The sequence below is a fragment of the Elephas maximus genome, chromosome 16 (genome assembly GCF_024166365.1).
Source record: "Elephas maximus indicus isolate mEleMax1 chromosome 16, mEleMax1 primary haplotype, whole genome shotgun sequence".
Classification (NCBI taxonomy): domain Eukaryota; kingdom Metazoa; phylum Chordata; class Mammalia; order Proboscidea; family Elephantidae; genus Elephas; species Elephas maximus.
In genome coordinates, this window is record NC_064834.1 from 74,149,583 (window position 1) to 74,172,656 (window position 23,074).

The 23,074-nt window shown below is 51.5% G+C and overlaps 1 protein-coding gene across 4 annotated transcripts in view; it reads right to left on the minus strand.

Moving 5' to 3' along the window:
- Positions 1-367: 367 nt before the first annotated feature.
- The window catches only part of CHST15 (carbohydrate sulfotransferase 15), a 98,683-nt gene continuing 75,976 nt past the window's right edge, over positions 368-23,074 (minus strand). For all 4 annotated transcript variants that reach the window (XM_049854779.1, XM_049854780.1, XM_049854781.1 and 1 more), the window contains exons 6-8: positions 10,776-10,932; positions 4,793-4,940; positions 368-2,890 (exon numbers count right to left, since the gene is read on the minus strand). In XM_049854779.1, the coding sequence (XP_049710736.1) occupies positions 2,700-2,890; positions 4,793-4,940; positions 10,776-10,932 (496 nt within the window). In that variant the 3' untranslated portion in view covers positions 368-2,699. The remainder of the gene's footprint in view (positions 2,891-4,792; positions 4,941-10,775; positions 10,933-23,074) is intronic.

Sequence of the window (23,074 nt, forward strand, 5' to 3'; positions counted from 1 at the left end):
AGGAGCCAGGCAGGCCACACACACAAGTGAAGCAACCATGTTGGAACCAAAGGGGCAGCAGGGCCTGTGGTACCTAAGCAAATGATGAGTCACCCCCTGGCCTTCCAGCTCAAATGTCTGAGCACCCCACCAGGCCTGTGGGCTGACTCACACCCACAAGAGACAGCAGACCTGGCATTCTCTCTGCCTGGTACTGGCATTCTCATATATGACCTCCCATCACAGGTAGGTCTCCCTCACATGGGGGGCACCCAGCAGTCACAGGTGAGGTACTAGACTTCCACACATCACCTCATGCACTTAGGGCCCCTGGAAAGGACACCAGGGGGCGCTTACAATGAGCAGAAAAAGCACCCACACTGTAGGCAACAGTTGTATGGATCCGTATTTAATTATGTTAAATATTAATAAAAGTACACGTAACCGTGGCTCACTTACCATACCTTACACGACTAATGGGGTACGGTTTAATACAACCCCACACACAGGTTTTGGGAACACAGAGTAGCGTCAATACCAGGTCGTGAGAAATGCTCCACTGCACTTTGGTTTGGGATGACAGGCGAGAGAAACAGTGCCCCGAATGGCCCCTTGGCCACCAGTGAGGACCAGGCCTCCACGGCAGTGGGGTCACCCTCAGAGAATGGCCTTTGAGAGAACCTGTGTCTGATGGCACAGAAGGGACAGGCGTGCATGTATAAAAAGATTTGTATTATAAACCAAATAATATTGGAAAGAATACAATTCGGTAATACTTCTTTAAGAAGCAGAATTACATACTACATGTTATTCACATGCATAGGAGTGCGTAAGAAAGACCCCTCGTGGTGGTTAAGGTTGGTGTGGAAGAACAGATGTGTGCTTAAAGAGACAAGTTAATGGCAGGGAAACTGAGCTATAAAAGCGTTGTATCCAGATCAGAGGAGTCTCATCAGAATGGAGTGACCCCACTAGAAAACGTGCACACACACGCACACACACACACACACACCCCACATATTGCAAATAAATACACACACATCCGAGTGAGGGCTCCCTAAAGCATCTTTGTGCTCCAGCCAGATTTCCCTGCTGGCTGCTGCTCCAACTGCCAGCTGTGAAAGAAAGAGGGGGATTGTCCCTGAAAGGGGCGCTCAGGACACCCAGCTCCTTTAGTAGCAGAAATAACCCAGCCGGGGCAGTATGCAGAGCCCTCCACACGCCTTCCAGTGGGCTGTGCACCCCACCTTGGATGGTGAAATGACAAGTGCCCACGGCTGGACAGCTAAGGGACTGCAAATCCTTATGCCATGGGAGCCCCACCTCTGTCACGGACATCCAAAATGCAGTTCAGCATATAGACGTCTGCACTTTCTGACTTTGGTGTCCGTGGACTTGACCTGAGAGCTTTGGTTCACAGAAAGCTTCCCTTGACAACACTTGAGTGCAAAGCTTCACTGGGTTTCCACCTGGGGCTGTGTGCCACATGGGCCCAAGTGTTCTCTTCCATTGTCCCACCACTTCCAAGGAATGACAAGATCTGTAGCCACTGGCCAACCAAGATGCCAAGTGGCCCAGAATCTTCAGTGAAGAACATAGCTCTTACTGGTCACCTTCCAAATGCGAGCACACCACGTTCAGCCTGAGTGGAGTTCACGCATCGTGCTTCTGAGTCAGGATACAAGTATGTTGTAGTTTGTTGGACGAGTAACAAAGCGTGGCCACAGCATGACAGAGAATGTGGGTTCTTACCCACCTTCCAAGGGGGAGGCTGGCCTGTAACCAGTCAGAAGTAAACACTGAGAATCCACCCAGTTCTTTAATGACCTTCTGCACATGCCGAGGGCTTGAGTTACCTAGAATTTCCATTAAGTTCAATTACAGGAAGTTGCTCGTTCTGGCACTGGCAGTCAAAATTTCTCTTCCACCTATAAACTGAATTTCTTGAGAAAACATCTAAAGTGATAGACAAAAGAGCTATGGCTAGTTAAATGCAGGCAGTGGTTTGTTTTAAATGCATTCATTTTCTACGGTCAATACAGAAAGGCAAAGTCTACAGGCCAGGATGGGAGGGGTTCAAGAGAGGAATGCGCTACCGAACACTGACTCATGTTTTTCTCTCGCTAAACGGTGACGTTAACAGGCCTTACATCCCAGAGACTGAAGGGCTACCCCTGGAGCAAAAGGGAAAAAAACGAAGGAGCCTCCATCCTCCGCCCAAATGAGTCTAAGTGAGCTAAGCAAAATGTGTTTCAAAACTGAACGTGAAGCTTAGTTTCTCGCAAGCCCTGAGGTATGACCTCTGGCTGCTTAATCCAACCCCAGAACTGGAAAACCCCTGACTCGGCTCTCCCGGAGGCAGGCAGGGCTGCACCTTCGAGATGCTTCCTGCTTCCTCCCCTCTCCACACCCCGTGCCTTGCTGGCCTGCCTCACCCCCAAGCTCCTCACATTCTTGGGGAGCAAACATGAGTTCTTGCAGAAGTGGGTTTCCAATGGCCTCGGCTGAGAAGCTTCATGAGGAGACGATCACTGGGCTATCAAACGTCCCAGAGGAAATCCCGCAATGGTTGTAACGAAACGTGAGTGTCCAGGGGAGGAAACCTCAGACCCTGGGGTTTTCTCCCCACTGGGAATAAAACGGTTCCCTGCAAAGGGAGATGTTAAAATAATAGCAATAACGTCATCCTCAGCACAGGGCTGGCAGCGTGGACTCGGCCCTCACGTCTTTTTCCACGCAAACGCTTCGTCAGCAAGGACCTGCGCCAGCTTGGCATTGAATGGCCCATAGAAATCCTGCAGAATCCTCTGTGTGACAGGCCACATGGGCCCCAGGTTCCGGTCCTCAGGGCGCCGAGCGTTTGAGGCAGGGCTCTTGGTCATCAAGGCTTCTTGCTTCTCACTTAAGGGCCCTGGAATAAGAACAGAAGCCCGTGAGGCAGAAGGCAGGACGGGAAATAAAAAGCGCTTTGCAAAAATACCAGCTCTGCATCATGTTAAGGCAGGAGTTTCCTGTAAGAAGAATGGGCTCTGAGATTAAAATTCTTGAGCTGGATCCCTTTCAGAGGAGCTGGGGGTGGAAGGAGGAAAGACGGCTTTGAAGAGTGATGGAGTTGCGTTGCCAATTTTAAGGCAGGCCCTGGGGGAGAGCAGCTGGTACTTGGTGACTCGGCTTTCACCTGAGGCTTACCTCCTTGGTTTCACTTCCAATCACCCCCTTAATGGGCTGATTTCGAGGTGTCAGCCTGCCCTTGGATTACTATGAGACCTGCCACGTGCCATCTCTCTGCTGAGATTTTCCTGCTAACCAGCCCGATGGGATTCTGCCAGCTTCCTGTCTACTTTTGGGTGGCCAATGCAAAGGCCCCGTGGCCCGGGCCATATTTCACCCTGTGTGTCTTGTTCTGGTGTGGTTACAGGAAGGAGGGGACTCCACTGGCTGAACCTCCACCTCCAGCAAGGACACCAGTGAGGAGAGGCCCAAGAAGCCACCAGACCCTGCGTGGCCTTTGACCCCGTGACATTGAGGCTGCCACCTCCACCCACAGCCTCTGGACCATCACATCTCACTGACTTACCCCACCAGATCTCTGCCCAGGCCTCTGCCCTGGCTCTCAGGTCCAGCCAGTGCCCTGAGCCCACGCAAAGAAAAGACATCTCCCAGGGCCCCTGGGCTACTGCAATGGAAGGAACAGAACTGGCCTTCCAGCCCTTGGCTAACCATCACAGGGACCACAGACAAGCTCATTGATGCTACCACGTCTACCAGTTACCAGTCAACTCTGACTCATGGCCACCCCAAGAGTGTGTCAGAGTGGAACTGTGCTCCATAGGGTTTTCAATGGCTGATTTTTTAGAAGTAGATCACCAGGCATTTCTTCCGAGGCACCTCCGGGTGGGCTCAAACCTCCAACCTTTCAGTTTGCAGCTGAGTGCATGGACTACTTGCAGCCCCCAGGGACTCCCCAATCCAAGAACAATGGTCTATGTCTCAGAAGAAAAGAAGTAATTGCCAGCTTTCCCAAAAAGGAAAAAGAAAATGGCAAAAGGGTCCAGAGTCCCAGGGTGGGCACAGGCTTTAAGAAACACTCAGCTAACAAGATTCTCAGGCGAGGTAACTGGTCTAGGCCCAGGATGTGTCTGGCTCTGACCCAGCTCTGCCTCAGCCTTTCCAGCAACCCCAGGTGCCCGTCCACCGTTCCCATGGGCAGCATGCTGTGCCCTAGCCTCCTAGCCACTGCCATAGTCAGCCGCACGATCTGCTCCCATAAAGACCGCTCAGGACACTGGGAACTGGGGTACTCGGGCTGGGGGAGGCTCCCCCTCTCCACAGAGGCCCAGGAGCTGTGGCCAGCAGCCAAAACCCAGCTCTGACACCAGGAATCCCCAATAACACCTGAGACCATGCAATGGCCTGTCCACTCCCTCCTCCAAGTGCTAGGTCCCCTGCAGAACCGACCCTGCCGCCCACTGAGTGCCTCTCCATCCTGCCATGAGGTTTTCCAGAATGTCTTCAGCCAGCCATGATGCCAAATTCTGCTGCACAGACCACCTGCGATGATGCTGACCTCCCCCCACTTCCTCCTCCCAGTTTCCAGCTATTTGAGCTGAGGCTTCCTCTCTCCCTCCTCCGAGAAGCCCTCACACACGTGAGCACCATGAGCAGCTGAGGCTTGAGAAACAGGTGCTGAATCAGCCTCCCAGCGTGGCTGCCCCTACCCGCTCACAGTCTACCCTGGACTCAGGGGCTCCGGAAAGAGCCAGCGCCCACAAACTCGCGCTCCGCTTCTTCCTCTGAAGTTCAGCATGCGTACCCAGGTTCAGGAACTCGAAGACCCTCTGCATGGTGTGCTTGACATTGGACGCGTGGTCTTCCAGGCGAAGAATGAGGAATTGCTCTTTACTGAAGACGCTGAGCCAGTCCAGAAGATACACGGCATACAGCCCTACCTGGAGCCTCACCTGCGACAAAGGAGATGGTGACGTTATTTCAGGAAAAGATCCCCTCCCCTTGCACTGGAAGACATGTGACAAACAGTGTTAAGGTGTTTCATTATCAGACAACACAAAAGAGTTACACTAGCAAACGATTGCCTTCAGAGGTGGATTTTAAGGTAAGGTGTTTCTTCATGGAGGGTTTCTGCATTACAGGTACAAAGCACTTCCACACACAGAGCCAGTCCCCCTTGAGTCAATTCCGACTCGTGGTGACCCCTGTGTCTCAGAGTAGAACTGCGCTCCATAGGGTTTTCAATGGACGATTTTTTGGAACTAGATCGCCAGGCCTTTCTTGTGAGGTGTCTCTGTGTGGACTCAAACCACTGACCTTTCAGTTAGTAGCCAAGCCTTTAACTGTCTGTACCACCCAGCCGCATTTAGTCCTCCCAGGAACCCTGGAGGTAGCACCACACCATTTCAGGGGTGAGGAGACTGAGAGGTCAAGGCTACACCAAAAGAAGATGACGGAAGGGTTCTTTTGCACGATCCCATGGCTGCCTCTCAGCTCCCAGTGCCACACACAAGCTGTGAAGACACAAGTGTGATTGTCTTGAGGGGTCTCTGAACGCCTGGAGCATCATGACTGTGAGTGTGCACAGCTAAACAGCACTGACCGGAGCCATCGGCTTCTCCCTTCTACTTACACACGTCCTGGTCCTTGTCCTCCTCCTGTTCCATCTCATGCCAAACTGTATGATCCAAGAACACAGCCTGTTCCCCTTTCTCTCTGAGCCCCCCTTCTCCAGCACCTCCACTCTTGCTCCCATCTCCTCCCACGTGGTCAGGGACCCTGCTCCCTCTGTCTCCAACCTCTGCCTGGTTTAGGGCCGCTTGCCTGGTTCAGGACTCTCCGATACTTGCCTGGGCACTGTCATGGCTTCCTAACTGCTCCTCCAACTCCATCTCTCTGCTCCAAACCAGCCCTCACCTGCCACCAGCTTTCCAACCCACTGACCCCTCACAGCCAGCCCCTGTGCCAAACCTCCAACGACCTCTATGTGCAGAAAGTCCTTGGTCTGGTTGAGCTTGCAAGCTCATCCCCTTCTGTGTGGACCACTTCCCAGCTCCCTGCCTTCCACTTGTTTAGACAGACCTCTCCCCTAATGTTCCCTTTTCTTCCAGCTCAACCTTGAGCTCCTTGAAGATAGGGACCGTGGCTTTCCCACCTGCTCAGCCAGCCCAGGGAGTACACCCCGATGATCCACAGGGTTCTCTGGTGGGATTGCTGAACAGTGTTAGCAATGAGGCTATGGAACATTTGACAAAATACGTACTAACGTTAAATAGTTCCATCTCTTGCTATTCCTTCATTTCGTTATTCTAACTGTGTAAGAGGCCACGGAGGAAGAAAAACAATTAGAGGAGATATGTTGTCTCCAAAATTCATTAGCTGCATCCAACCCACACTTGGTTACCTTACAGACGAGCTCATAGTTAGCACCTCAAGCTGGGCCAAAACTAGAAAGAAGGAGCCCGTGTTAGTCTCAGAACATAACCAGGTGTCACCACCAATGTGGAGGCATTGTTAACGTGGCGTTGTTCAGTCACCAGCCTCGCAGAGCGTGTCAATTCCCTCTCCCTCTCAGGCTTACACCCGGCAGGCAGGACCACAGCTGGGGAAGCAGCCCGACAAGGCTCACATCATCAGAGAATCTGCCCTTGCTACGCCAGGCTTTTCTGGAAGGAAAGAACCTGGGTCTTTGATATAGGATGGGTTTATATACATATATATACACATACATATATGAAAACATCTGTCATTTCAACCATTTTATACGTACAATTCAGTGGCCTATATCACCACCGCTTCCCCCAACTAGAGCAGGCTAAAGCCCCTCCTCAAGTTTATAAGGTGCCGGGGCTTTAGATGGAAACCCTGGTGGCGTACTGGTTAAGTGCTACGGCCGCTAACCAAAGGGTCGGCAGTTTGAATCCACCAGGTGCTCCTTGGAAACTCCATGGGGCAGTTCTACTCTGTCCTACAGGGTCGCTATGAGTCGGAATCGACTCGACGGCACTGGTTTTTTCGGGGGGGGCTTTAGACACGCCCAGCAACATCGTTCTCCTGATGACGTTGCAAACTTAGGTTTTCAATTAGGCTGTTTGGGATTTCAAATCGTGTCATGTCATAATGCTCAGGAATTCCCTAATTTTCTCTGCACAGAATTTTATAAATGCTAGATGATCAAACTAGAGCTTCTGTGCCAGCAACGATTGCCCTTGGGGCACAAGCCCACCAGTGCCTGGTGGCACCCTCTGTGACACTCTGAGATGGCTCCACAGCCAGGGGAGTCACACAAAGGACACAGGGGAGACACATGGGGGACACACAGGAGACACAACGAGACCATGGGGAGCACGTGGGGGACACACGTGGACACACAGGGGACACAGGGCAGACACATGGGGGGCACACAGAGGGCACATAGGGGACACACAGGAGACACTAGGGGACCATGGGGAGCACATGGAGGACACAGGGGAGACATAAGGGATACACAGGACACACAGAGGACATAAGGGGACCATAGAGGGGCACATGGGAGAAAGACGGGGACACAGGGAGACATATGGGGACACATAGGGGACACATAGGGACCACAGGAGGCACACAAGGGACCGTGGGGGACACACACGAGAGATACACAGGACACACGGGGGACACACAAGATGCACAGGGGACACACAAGACACACGAGGGACACACAGACACACAAGACACACAGGGAACACGGGGGGACACACGGGAACACATGGGATACATGGGGACATGTGGGACACACAAGGAACACACAAGAGACACAGGAGACACACGAGTCACACAGTGGACACACGAGAGACACACAGGGTAAACAAGATACACAGGGGACACACAGGATACACGGGACACATGGGACATGCAGGGGACACACAGGAGACACATGGGATGCACAGGGACACACAGGACATGGGGGACACACGGGGAGACACATGGGAGACACACAGGACACAGGGGACACACGGGGCACACAAGGGACACACAGGAGACACATGGGACACACGGAACACACAGGGGTTACACGGGGGCACACAGGATGCACGGGGGGCACATGGGGGCATACAGGGGACACACGAGGGGGCACACAGGGACACAAGAGGGACACACGGGGGATACACAGGCATGGTCTTGACATTATTTTTCTTGCTTGGCCATCACAGCCCCAGCCCTGACCCAGGAGCTACTCACAAAAGACAGACTTTCTGGCCCCACCAAGAGCGAGTCAGGCCTGGGCAGGGCTTAGCGGTGGTCTCAGGGCTGGCAGTGGTCGGAGGGGGGAAGAAATACTGAGCATTGAGACCCAGGCAGGCTTGTGGTTTCTCCCTGCACTGAGCCTGGTGCTGTGCACACAGTAGGTACCCAGTATATGCCCACAGAAACTAATCAAGCCCACAGAAGTCCTCCCTACTGTGAATGGGGCCCCACCTCTACTTCTTCCAGGAACTGTCTCCTGGACATGGCTCTTCACTACTCTAGGCCCCACACAGATGGCCTTCAATCACAGTCACAGACAATAATAATAAACAATAGCTAAGGACATGAGTGTCACAGACAATAATAATAAACTAAGTACGTGAGTGTTGGGTAAAATAGAGGGCCAACACAAGAAAGTGAAGCCTCAATGAGGTGGACTGACTAAAGCACACCAAGGATCATGAAGATGGTGCAGGAGGAGGCGATGTTTCCTTCCGTTGTACATGGAGTCGCCCGTGGGCCAGAGCTGACTCGATGGCCGGTAACGACAAGGCGAGGGCACCATGGCCCAAGCTGGCCAAGGCCTGCAGGCCAGAAAACACACACCTGCCTCTGGCTTCTCCCTTCTCTCCCGCCCCTGATCCAAGTGACCAGCGAGTCCCTTCTACTCTTCCTAATTGTTCCTGAAACCTCCGAGGCTCTCTAGCCCTCTGCCACAGCCCTCACTCAGCCACCACCTCCCTTGCGGGAATTACTTCAGCCACCCCCACTCCCCCCTCGCCCCCCACCCCATGCCTCCCTGTCCTGGGCTCATCAACCAACCCCTCCAGGGCCCCACCCCGAGTCAACCGCTACCATGCACTCCCATCTTCTAAAATAAGAACCTCCACAAACACCCTCTGCTCACACCCTTCTGCGGGGCCCCGCATCCCTCTAGATAAAGCCCAGTCTTCTTCCACAGCTCATCCAGCTCCTGGGGACAGAGCCTCACTCACAGGTAGCCTCCCCTGCTCCCACCTCCTCAGCCACCACTACCCGGCCACGTGGGCTGTGCCGCAGCCAAGCGAAACGCTTCTCTCCCACAAGCTCCTCAGTCCCTTTAGGCCTTGGCAGGTGTGGCTCTCTCCACCTGGACACCTACTGCCATATTCCCTACCTCGAATATCTCTTGTCAACTCATCCTTCAGGCCTCAGCAGAGACATCACCTCCTCTGGGAAGCTGTCCCTGATGCACTGGTCTCAGGTGGCCTCTGCTGGTGGCCAGAACTCCCTGGCCTGGCTCCCATCTCACTCTCGATAGCTAGGTACCCTAGATGGCCAGGACCACACCTGTCCCATCACCCTGTAGGCCCAGGACCCAGCACCAGGCCCGGAACGTAGAATGAATGCATGAATCAATCAACCGACAATCTCTAACCTTACAGCAACCTAGTAAAGCGGTATTATTATCCTCATTTCATGGCTCAGAAAATAAGAGTCTCAGAGAAACTGCTAATTGCCCAGAGTTGCCAGCTAGCAAATGACCAAGCCAGGAATTGAACCCACACCACCATCTGGCTCCAATACCCCCTTTCCTCGGCATGATTCTGTGGTTATCCGTAGGACTGTCACATCTTCCTTGCCAAACTATAAACTCTTGCAGGACAGCCTAGCATGGTATCTGCTGCCTCTCTGCATCCTGCCCAGAGGTAGTGCCCTGCTGTTCAGATAAGATGTCCCTGACAACAAACAAGACAGAGTAAAGCCTCTTGACCTTGAACCCCCGCCGTCCCCAGGGAGTCCCAAGCCTCCACCTCAAACCGTGTCCGTTCACAGCTCACCCTGCAGGTCATGCTGAACAGAGCAGGGCTTGTAAAGCCACACCCTGGGCAGGTGACTGCATTAGCGTCACTTCGGAGGGGTCACCTGCTGCACGTGGCCCTGCAGAAGAAACATTTACAAGAGCCCAGGGGATCCCGGGCAGAGGAAAACCACTGCCCGGCTAAGACGTGCTGAGCTCGCCGTTAACAGCTTCTTGTGCGCTAAAAATGAAACAAAGGTAAAGCAACACGAACACAAAGGCAAGAGACCTACAGATACATTCCTGGTGGGGGAAACAAGACAAGAGGTAACATGGGTAATATTTTTCAGTTGAGACCTGGTGGGTAATTTTTTAAAGCAACAAAACGCTCAACCATTCGCTAGAACACTCTTCAGACAATCTGAGAGCTGCGTGTCCCAGTGCCTGCCAATTTCTAGTTGCTGGGTGTGTTTTCCAAGTTGCTCTAAATGGTTATCTTCCTAAACGCGCCCTCCCCCTCTCAGAAGGCGGAGGCAGCATTGTGAGTGGGGGTGAGCAGCCGGGAAGAAAGGAGGGAATCAGCTGAAAGGGCCCATCTGCATTCCCGTTTTTACAGCCATGAATATTTGGGTCTGCGTTTAGCCGCCTCTCAAAGGCGATGTAGGCTGCATTTGCACATTAAAGCACTCTCTGCATTTACATGCTAAAATCCGGAGCCACAATGCCATTTGCATAACAACCACCAACAGCCCATTAGGACAGGGGTCCTGGGGCGGCGCTTACGTACAGGCAAGGCGTTATTCAGCGTGTTGTTATAGACGCAGGCGCGCAGGGAGTAATCAAGCAGGCAGTTTTCAAACAGCTGCAGAGCCTCTGCCACTTTTTCATGGAAGTCGTCGGCAGATTTATTCGAACTCGCAAAGTAGAGGTAGTCTGAGTACAACCTGCGAATAGAATAAACAGGCGTCTTTACCACCCCTGGATGTGAAATCACGCCATTTGGGTGACGATGGAAATCCAGGGCAATTGCATTGTCATTAAAACGCGATGACTGCTCTTCGTTCTGTGCAGAAGCGCCACCTCCTACCTCCCCGCCCTTCACCACCGCCCCACTCTCCAGCACTGCTGGATTCTAACACGTCTACACTGGTGCCACACAAGCCCCCAGCAGGTGTTTTTGTTCTTGTAGTCACCTCAAGCCGTGGCTCTGTTTTCAGAGGAACGAGCTCTGACAGCACCAGCTCACAAAATTTGTTCAATAGCAAAGAGAGGCCGGGAAAATTTTATACATCTTCCGGTTTCTGTCCACTGGAGGCAAGGAAAACAAGCACACCTGTGCAATTCCACGCAAAATTCCTGGCCCTTTCCACAGACGCTCCGGACATTTAAAATATTGTGACATGTGCCTTCTAGATTGGCAGGGAGTGCCATGTGTAGACACCCCCAGGTGTGTGCAAACACCCCCACGTGTGTGCAAACTCCTGTAGACTTACAACGTTTACCCGTGGACCAGTCACTGTTGATTCCCACTCACAGCCACCCCGTGTGTCAGAGTAGAACTATGCTTCATAGGGTTCTCAAGGGCTGATTTGTCAGCAGTAGATCGCCAGGCCTTTCTTCCAAAGCACTCGGAGCGCCTTAGCCATTTGCACCACTCAGGGATAGTTTAATATAGACACCACCCACGTATATACAACAACGTTTTAGGATATGAACTACATGGAGTTTCCTACTCCTTTTTCTCCTTCTGTTTGCAGAGAGGGTAGTTACCCTTTTTCAGTTTTCAAACCCCCTTTTGTTTGCTTTGTGCCCGTCTCAGGGCTCTCCCTGGCTGCCTGCACCCCCACTACTCTACCCAGCCCCTTCGCACACACCAAGTCCCCAGCTGCATCCGCCTCTCCAGGCCGAGGGCGAAGCCGGGCCGACGTGGAGCCTGGCCCAGGGCTCTGCGGCTTCACGCTTCTCTCCTCTCAGCTCCTCACTTTCGATTCCCCCAGCCCCCCCAGCCTGGAGCCCCTTTTCCTGGGGAGGATAATTCTGAGAATCTCACTGCAGTCCCGTAAGTCTGGGGGTTTTACTCAGCGCTGCCCCTGGCACCCACGGCACCGTCCCCGGCGCTCAGCCCCGCGCGCGCCTGCGAGAACCGGGGCCAATGCTGCTCCCCTGCACCCCTCCCTGGGGTCACAGCCAAAGCAGGCGGAAAAGGTTCTTAAGGACAGGACCAGTCCTGTTCCACGCTGTGTCCCTCTTGGCACAGGGCCTACCCCCCAAACCAGACGTAAATCAGGTGCCATCGAGTCCGCTCTGACTCGTGGCGACCCCGTGAGGGTCAGAGTAGAACTGAGCCCCAAGTGGCTGATTTTTGGGGGGAAGTAGATCACCAGGCCTTTCTTCTGAGCCATTCTAGGTGGATTCGAACCTCCAACCAGCAGCTGAGCACTTCACCATGTGTGCCACCCAGGACTCTGCCTCTAACCCAGGCCTTTAGAATTCATCCAAGCCGACACCCACAGTGGACACCTACAGGCCCCACAGAGGCCCTGGAGCCCACAGGCTCACAGGAATGAGCGTTTTGTGCATCACAGTCCGGGTGGCCAGACTCCCCCGCGGACTTGACTCAGGACTAGCCAGCGCAGTGAGCAGATCCTCCCGCACAGCCATGCTCGTCCCAGTGATTGCCCGCAGTGACACGACTTCAGCCCATCTCTGTGTCGCCAACATCAGCTGTGTGTGCTCTTTTCTCCCTTAAAACGAGAACAAACATCAAGACTGACAGACCATATCTGTCACTGTAGGGTCAGCTGTAACTGCTGTCACCTAAACAACGAATGGATAAGCGCCACAGTTAGACCCGAGTGGACTGCAGAATGCGGTTCAGGGGTATATGCCGAGGGGTCTCACACGGCAGTCTGCTGGGTGCCCTTCTTGGTCTCACCCAGCTCCTAACAGTCCTACCGGTGCTGTGGCTTAGTCTAAGGAGCTCTGTCAATGAGAAGTAACGATGCCTCTCAACCTGTCATCAGAACCTATGTTTAATGAGAAGTCCAAGTCCAGTGTTCTTCCCAAAGACTTCCACAGAGCGAGCCAATTCTTTGGAGGAACTGAAATTCTATTACATAAATTATTACTGCATAAAAAACCCTACCACCGGCTCAAGGCTTCCATTCTGAGATCCCTCTTTGTGCTAACAACATTTCTTGCCAATTTTTGCCTCATAAATAAAACAAAAGCACCTGGGCTTGCCTTCATTTTAAATACAAAGGACTTTCATAAAGAATCTGCTGGTTCTATGCAATTTTTCCTAAGTATACAAGCAACCCCTGAGAAAAAAACTGCGAACTCTCTAACGTTGCAGCTAGCTGAGCCCACCCCGCCCTGGGTGAGACGAAAGCTACGCGTCACTTAACATTCGTGACGTGTTCTGTGAAACAGGATGTTATGTGATTTGGACGTTGTGTGAACACGATATTACATACTTAACAAAGCCCTATGGGATACTGTTTGTTTCACTTCCAAATCGATACCTCTCCTTTGCTTCTTGCTGCTGCCATTACCAGCACTGGTTCTGCGGTGTTTAGGAACTATGATGCACTGCACAGTAAGATTTTCGGATGAAAATCAAACAGAGATAACACTACAACACTCAAGAGATGTGTGATACACGAGACTGGATACTGCTGCCTGTGAGTCGAAGCACACGCTGTTATACGGTCAACTTTTTATTTGTAAATAGGAAAAGTTCACATTAAAATAGTGATAGAAAGTACCACACAGTACATACATAAGCCATAACATAGGGTTTGTTATGACTACCGAGATGTCGGTGTCATAGGTTATATACGTACTGCACCATTATACACCTGGCAGCACAATGGCTTTGTATACAAAAGGCATGAGATACTTGTGTTACATGTGGGAAGCTGTTGCGTTCTCTGCTTCTGGTTACGTCCGCTATGTCCCGTTCTCCCATCCGGATTTCTGAACTCTATTTTAACCTTATGGGACCATGGACGTATCAGCAGTTGGATCTTTACATCCACGTGGGATGCAGTGAAATGAACTCATGACCCCTACCTTCCAAGAGTCAAATTCCCAGCCTGGTAGAGTGAGGTCAGGCCCTCTTCCCCAGTGGGTAGGAGACTTTCCTGGCCCCTCAGAAGCCTCCAGGTACTCTGCCCACAGAGTCACCTATGGGTTTTGGGGTCCCCTAGGGCCCACGTGAGTGCTGGGGTGAGTATCTGTCTGTAGAGACATCAGCAAATCCTTCAGGAACTTTGTCAGCAAACATCTGAATAAGGACCTGCTTCACCATAATGAACAGCCATCACATCCCATTTGGCTTTTAAACCCTAATTCCAAGGAAGCCTGAGGAGCTATTCTCGTCAGCATCTCTCTCCTTCCACGAGACCCCGGAACTGTGACCCAGAACTTGCAGAAGGGTCCCCCAAGGAGAAGTGAGAAGGAAGTCCAGAGCAAAATGGTGGTCTTGCTTTCAGGGAACCACTGTTTGGATGCTCCCAAAGAATAAGGCTCGGACTTCCGTCCCCCTCAACAACTCCCTAGGGGCAAGGGGGGCAAGTCAGTGATCCTAAATGCCTTAAAAGCAAATGTTGAGAAGACAGCAGATGTATCAAGAATCCGTAACCAAATGGACCTGTAAAAGTTGGAGGAGGCACACAGATGTAACAAGCTGAAACGTAAGGAGATAAACCTAAACGTCTACGTTTTTGTCTTTAAAATAATGAAGAAAAGATGAGGTACAGGAGTGAGGCCAACGTGAAAAATGCTCAACGGGGTTAGCTGACATAAACTCATCACGAATCATCCCAGAACCGCAGAAACTCTAATGCAATCTCAGGATGCATTAACAGAGGCACGGCATCGAGAACGTGGGAGGGTGGCTCTGTGCTCCATGCAGGCAGGTCAGAGTCTGAAAGGAGCTGTTCCACCTGGAGGAGCAGACTCGGTGGGAAGGACTCCATCTTCAAGCGGCTGAAAGGGTGTTTCGGAGCGGGAGGAAACCTTTCCCTTACTCCTGAAGGACAGGCTAGTGGATAGACGGTCCAGGAAGAAAGGCTTTGGTTTGATGTGAGGGAAATTTCTCAGCCAGGGCAGTCCAGCGTGAAGGGAGGAACTGGGGTGGTGAGAGCAGCCTGGACTGGGAGGGGACGCCCTCCAGGGCAAAGCAAGGCCCAGGTGGCCCTGACACCCTCCCCAGCCCCAACATTTGAGGCTGCCCGTTCCCTTCCTACAGAGCCACCTCCTTCTCATACTTTCGAACCATCCACACAGATGGGTGTTAACATCTGGCTAGGCTGTTTGAAACAGCCAGTCCGAACATTAAGTCCAGACACATTCTGGGCCTTCTGTGCTGCGGTTATCTCAGAGTGCGCTGGTGCACACCCGTTATGGCGGGCCGGCACTCACGGAGGGGCTGCTCGGCTGCCTTTCCTGTGGAGCGCAGGGGTCCCAGGTTGTAACCCTGCTGGGAGGGGGAGTGGGCTGGATGTGGAGCCACTGAAAGTGACCACGTCTCTCTCCACAAGGACAAAGGAATGGTTAAGGCTGTGTGTCAACTGGGCTGGACCACGATTCTCAGTGGTTTGGCAGCTATGATGTAGTTTGACAGTCATGTAATGATGTAATCACCTCCATAATGAGATCTGATATAATGTAATTACCTCCGTAATGAGGTCTATTATGGGCAGCCAATCAGTTGATGGGGAGTTTTCTTGGGGGTGTAGCCTGCATCCAATATAGGTGGATGTTCTGTGAAAGCTCGCTCTGGATCCTGCAGATGGCTTCAGTTCATCTAACCTCTGGTTCCTGGGACTTGAGCGAGCAGCTTTCTGGCCTCTACAACAGTGTAAGCCATTTCCTTGATATGAATATTTCTGTCTTTTCTCTTTCTCTCTAGATATACATATTTATACACTTTACTGGTTTTGATTCTCCAGGGAACCTAGCCTAAGGCACATGGCTCAGGAGGCATCAGGGCTGGGGCCCTAACAACCTAGGTCTGCCTGACCCCAAACTCCACTGACCAAATAGGACATGGTCCCAGCCTCATAGGTTAGGAAAAAAAAAAAAGAGACAAATCAACAATTAAAATCAACAACCAGGCTGTTGGATGCTACCCATTTGGGCTGTTTTCTTCCTTTTCCTTGTGTGTGTATGTTTTCTTATTTTAGGTGCAGAGTTAATTAGCAACCAAAAGTCAGTTCTGATAAGGAATTAGTTAAGGAGTTACAGGAGATGGACAAACAGCGACAGCGTGGTACAGGACAGCAAACACGCCTTCAGGATAAACATGAGAAACTTCATTGTCGCGACCGTGAAAAGCAGGCGTTCGTGGGACAGCATGCTCGGTGTAAATGACAATATTCAGTACCTGTAATAAGGCCTGCAGCCACTGCACTGGGGCCATGGTGGTTCACTGACAGAGCTCTCGCCTTCCATGCGGGAGACCCGGGTTCAATTCCCAGCCAGCGCACCTCCTGCGCAGCCACCACCCATCTATCAATGGAGGCCTGTGTGTTGCTGTGATGCCGAATAGGTTTCAGTGGAGCTTCCAGACTAAGATGGCCTAGGAAGAAAGGCCTGGTGATCTACTTTCAAAAACTAGTCAATGAAAACTCTATGGATCTCAACAGTCTAATCCCTGATCAATCACGGGGATGGCCCAGGACCAGGCAGAGTTTCGTTCTGTTGTGCATGGGACTGCCATGGGTCAGAGGCCAACTGGAGGGCAGCTAACAACAACAACAACACATTGCATGATCTTTTATCACTTAGATAAGCTAATCATCTGAAGATCAAAGACCACAGCCTTCAGTACGGATTGTACCTCAACATAAAGAAAACAAAAATCCTCACAACTGGACCAATGAGCGACACCATGATAAACGGAGAAAAGATTGAAGTTGTCAAGGACTTCATTTTACTTGGATCCACAACCAACAGCCATGGAAGCAGCAGTCAAGAAATCAAAAGATGCGTTGCATTGGGCAAATCTGCTGCAAAGGACCTCTTCAAAGTGTCGAAGAGGAAAGATGTCACCCTGAAGACTAAGGTGCGCCTGACCCAAGTCATGGTATTTTCGATCTCATCATATGCATGTGAAAGCTGGACAATGAATAAGGAAGACCGAAGAAGAGTTGACGGCTTTGAATTGTGGTGTTGGCGAAGAATATTGACTACAGCTTGGACTGCCAAAAGAATGAACAAATCTGTCTTGGAAGAAGTGCGGCCAGAATGCTCCTTAGAGGCAAGGATGGCGAGACTGCATCTTACATACTTTGGACATGTTGTCAGGAGGGATCAGTCCCTGGAGAAGGACATCGTGCTTGGCAGAGTACAGGGTCAGCGGAAAAGAGGAAGACCCTCAACAAGGTGGATGGACACAGTGGCTGCAACAATGAGCTCAAGCATAACTTCGACTGTAAGGATGGCTCAGGACCGGGCAGTGTTTGGTTCTGTTGTGCATAGGGTCGCTGAGTCGGAACCGACTCGACAGCACCAAATGACAACAAGCTAATCTTCAGGGTTACTGCAATAGCTCATTAGATTTTAACAGTTTAGGTTCTTAAATAATGGTTTCCTTAGTCTTTCCCTCTATGTTCCAGCTCAGATGTCACAGTTCAGTGAGAACTCTCCCTATAGGTTGGTCTTCCCCTCCTTTTGTGTTAGTTATGTTCTTACTATTTTTTAAATTGAGGTAATTCACATGCCATAAAATTTACCATTCAAGGCGTACAATTCAGTGGTTTTTAGGATATTCACAAAGTCGAGCAAACGTCACCACTACCCCGATTGCTCCGCTGGTTTTCAACATGTCAGTCCCCAGAGAGGCCCACTGTCACCTAGCTCAAAAGGTTCAAAGCACAAGCTTTATGCTCAGGTTCAAGACAGGAGAACGCAGGTTCTCGGTGCTCTGGAGCTGCAACGCTTCTTCCAGTTACTGCTCCATGCACAGAGCTTTCCAAGCTGCCAGAAAGGACCTGAGGCAGATGCTGAAGGTGTGGATGGCTGGAAGCAGCTGACTGCTCCAGGCTGTCCCCCCAGGCGATGCTGGCCCCCCTCCCGTAGGCTCCTAGTGCATACACGAGCACTCACATCTCCTCGGCCAGGGTCCCCAAGGAGGGGGACACACTTGTGTCCCCCAACTCCCCCTCCTTGTGATGTCTCGCCATCTGGGCCACGTGCAGGGTCTAAATAAAGGTGGTTACAAAAGAAAGCCCAAGCCACTCGCCTCATTAGTCTCCATCTGCTGGCTTCCAAATTCCAATCACTAATCAATAACTGCTCGACCTCTGATAATGGTGTCATCAATAATAATTATATGTATTTTTCCTACCAGGAAAAAAGGCCAGTAACCATGGCTGGGAAAAAGGTCCTTCTGTCTCACTGAATCACAACCGAGAACTTCCCACCGGGAGGCGCCATGGAGCAGGTGTGGCTAGGCCAGCTGACTGGAGGAAGCTTCTAGGACACCTTAGGCCCCAGCGTGTAGGTGACACTGGTGAGGTTCACTACCTGCCAGATGGAACACCCATGTTTGGGCCTAAAAACGTCCAGAGGTGCAGAGCTCATCAATCTTCTTCCTGTTGACCTGGGCATTTGGGTGGGGTCTTCTCTTCCCCACTAGATCCTTGAGCACAAGGAGTGTTCTCGGTCTACCTGTTTCTTCTGGAGCATTCAACCACAGTCCTCAGTCAGTGTTCGTGGAACGGAAGGCAGAGCCTCTTGCAGGAATACCAAGCGTCCCTCGTATCTGCCAGCCAGTCACGGCTTACAGGGCCAGTGATCCTGAGAGCAAGCGACTCCACGGGTGAGAACGCTCAGCTGCACAGAGCATATAGGGTCGCTATGAGTCGAAATTGACTCAACGGCAATGGGTTTAAGGCACAGCAGTTAAGAGCTACAACGGCTGCTAACCAAAAGGTCAGCAGTTCAAATTCACCAGTTGCTCCTTGGAAACCCTATGGGGCAGTTCTACTCTGTCCCACAGCATCACTATGAGTCAAATTGACTCGATAGCAGTGGGTTTGATTTTGGCTTTTTTTAAGGTGCAGTGGTTAAGGGCTAGGAAGGATGCTGACCAAAGGGTCGGCAGTTTGAATTCACCAGCCGCTCCTTGGGAACCACATGAGACTGTTCTATTCTGTCCTATAGGGTCGCTGTCAGTCAGAATCAACTGGATGGCAACGGGTTTTAAGGTTACAGGCATCAGCAAAGTCAGGCCAGGACCCAGGCCGAGGGACCCTCACTGCAGACCAACTGGCGATGCACACCAGGTGTTACAGATTGAACTGCTCCTCCCCAAATGATATGCTGAAGCTCTGACCTATGAATGTGACCTTGTTCGGAAACAGGGTCTTTGAAGATGTTGTCAGTCAATATGAGGTCATACCACAGTGGGGTGGGTCCAAATCCAATCCGAGTGTTGTCCTTATAAAGAGAAGGACCCAGAGACACAGACACGGGTAAGTCGGCCGTGTGCATTGGGACACAGACTGGGGTGATGCTGCAGCCGCAAACCAAGGAGCACGGCAGACAAGAGAGGCTTTCCCCGGAGCCTGGGGAGAGCAAGGCCCGGCTGAGGCCCTGAATTCCACCTTCTGGCCTCCAGAACTGTGAGACGATAAATTCCTGTCATTCTAAGACAGAACTCGTGGTGATTTGGTGGTACTTTCTTACAGCAGCCCTGGGACACCAGACAGAGCTGGCCAGCGTGTGACATGTACTGTAGACATGAGAGCTGGCCAGGTTGTAACAGGTACTGTAGACATCAGGGCTGGCCAGTGTGACATGTACTACAGACATCAGGGCTGGCCAGCGTGACATGTACTATAGACATCAGGGCTGGTCAGTGTGTGACATGTACTGTAGACATCACGGCTGGCCAGGTTGTGACATGTACTGTAGACATTAGGGCTGGCCAGTGTGTGACATGTACTGTAGACATCGGGGCTGGCCAGTGTGTGACATGTACTGTAGACATCAGGGCTGGCCAGCGTGACATGCACTGTCAACATCCCCTCCCCCATCCCTCCAACACCTCCACCTCTCTGGTTGGTCCCAGCACTCCTGGGATGCAGGGTCCTGGCGCTCTACCTGGCTGGCCCAGAGTTGATGCTTAGTACCTCTGCTATCCCAGCCCAGACAGCACAATCTCTCTTTTCACCCAGTTGTTCCTTCTGCAGAGAACCACCCTTTCCAAACAATCCATGTGGGGATACACAGGCCTGCCAATGGCTTTATAAACATTTCCCAAACAAACAAAACAGTGTTGAACACACATGGCATTCCACAAGCGGTCACCCCTGAACAGACTTCATGGAACACCTTACAAAGGCCGGAGCTGTCCTTCTGGGGTCTCCCTCCCTGCCCTGTAGTCTGAGGCCACCACCTTGTCCCTGGGTGGCTCCACAGTTCAGCCCTATTAAAGTGACCTCATGCCACTCTTCGCACCGGCAGAAAGGTGTGTCCATGACACCCAAACAGGCAGCTTCTGAGACACAAATTGCCCGAATTCACCAAGCAATTACCAGGCAGCTTAAAGACACTCTGCTGCAGTCTTCCTCAAGGCAGATATGTGCAGTTTTTAATCCTCCATAGTCTTAAAAAAGAAAAGGAAAGCATGAGGGCTGGAGTGAGGGAGCAAGGAGGAGGGAGAAATCCAGGTGTGCCTTCTGTCACCTTTGTATTCCAGGGCCCTTTCTCCTCCTCCATCTCTGACCCACAGGGAAGTTCTCCTAGATTCTCTTTGAGATCGTTTATATTAATAAGTAATCTACCTGTGCTGAGGGCCAGTCTGCTTGTTAATACCTGTGCAAGTCTCTAGCAGGGAAAGTGTCGCGTGGTTTTTTTGAGTACCAGGCTCCCCTCTACTGCCTGAGAACACGGATCTACGGAATTAAACGGGGGCTTCCCCAGGTTGAGCCGTTTGGAGAAGGATGTCCAGCACAGGTTGAGTCGCAGGACAGAGTTGCACCTTGAGTCAAAGGCCTATTGTAATTCAAAAGCTCAGTTCAGTCCCCTCCTATCTGTGGTGGTTATTACCGTGGGGCGCCATCTTGCTCTTTGATCTGGAGATGGGTAAACAGAAGCTCAGATGGGCCCAGGCTTAGGCACTTGAAAAACCTGGGGTTCTTACTGTTCACAGAACTCTACAAAACTGGGGAGTCCTGTGCTGATAGCCCACAGTCCAGTCCTAGGCTGAAAAAACCTGCCCAAGGCCACGCCCCTCCCGGGAAGCCCACATCTGAAGATGGCCAGTGGAAGATGCCTCAATCGGAGACCACTCTGAAGGGTCGCCCCAGCTTAGAGCTCTCTGTGGCGTGGGCTGAGGCCTCTGTTACCATGGCATGACAGCCCAATCCCTCCTCTGTCTGTCTTATCTCCCGTGACCCTACAGGTAGGGCAGTGCCCATCAACACTCCTCATAATAATCCTCCTGTACCCACACTGGCCATTTCCATCTGTGTCCCAGGGAACCGGCCTAGGTAGGGATAAGAAGCTTGACTTCACATGAGACAACATGGAAGCGAATGCCCTGGCCACTTCTAACCACACAGGTGGGTGACAACCCCACTGAGCCCAAGCCTCACCTGCAAACCAGCTATCACAACAGCACTCATGCCTTCATGGAAGATGCAAATGAGGCGATGCCCAGAATGGCAGAGCCAGGCCTCATAAGTGCTCAATAAATGTGTGTTCATTTCACACAGCCTGGCCCTGGCCCCGGCCCCTCGACTCCACGTAACCTCCACGAGGACACAGGCAGGATGGCATTTGCTCTCTGTGTCGGTACCGCGTCTAGCACATCACCATCATGAGTGCTCCAGAAATACTAAGTGAGTGAATAAGCAGGTAATAAATCTGGCAATTACTTGCTACTACAGAGAAGACCTGATAATAATAAACTGAAAAACCAAACTGGCTGCCACTGAGTCAATTCTGACTCACAGCGACCCTATAGGACAGAGTAGAACTGCTCCATAGGGTTTCCAATGAGTGGCTGGTGGATTCGAACTGCTGACCTTTTGGTTAGCAAGCGAGCTTTTAACCACTGCACCACCAGGGCTCCCTAATAATAGCAGCTAATGCTTACAAGGTTTTCACTTGGCCAGTGCTATTAAACCATTCTATATATAAGGTCAGAGCCCTGGTGGTGCAGTGGTTAAAGAGCTTGGTTGCTAACCAGAAGGTCAGCAGTTCGAATCCATCAGCTGCTCCTTGGAAGCCCTATGGTGTAATTCTACTCTGTCCCATAGGGTCTCTATGAGTCAGAATCGACGGCAACAGGTTTGTTTTTTTGGTTTTTGGTTAACTATGAGGTCGTTTAATTCTCAAAGCCCTTGGGGTACTATTTCCCCCCACTTCACAGAAGAGGAAAAGAGGCACAGAGAGGTTAAGCAGCTTGCCGGAGGTCACAGAGCTCTGAGTGGCAGAGGTGGGGTCTGAAAAGCCCTCTGGGCCCCAAGGCTGTGTCCCTATGGCCTTGATCCTGTAGCCCCCCGTCACTGCCACACACCCCACTGCACACTCTCCTGACAGAAAGAAACCAAAGAAAGCAGACTTCCTGTCCAAACATTCAGGCCCGATCATTGCTGGGTCCAAATGACAAACTGCGTATATACATGGATGCATTTCATTAAGAGCCTCGTTCTGTTCATGGTTTATAGTCATAAATAGATTAATTATTTAACCAGTTCAGTGGGTTGTTTAAAAAATCCGTTTATATAAGCAGAGGAAGAAAACAACTACAGGTTCCAAGGCTTAAGGGGTTTGGGTTGAAATCTCATTCTAATTCTTAACTGAGCTGAGTTCTCCTTCCCTCTTGACTCATCATCATAAAACGTGGAACCAACCCATTCCTGGTGTCGGTTTCTGTACACAGAAGGCTACAGGCAGAATTAAAACCAGAACACAGGCCCTGTATAACCCCTAACAGATGGCGCAAGATCCCTCCAAATGTCCCCCGAAAGAAAGAAGTGTGCCACTAGGCAGGAGGGGTCAGCACAGGCCAGCCATTTGTTCACATCCAACCGGTGCTGTAACAGCCTCTGAGTTAAGAGGCCA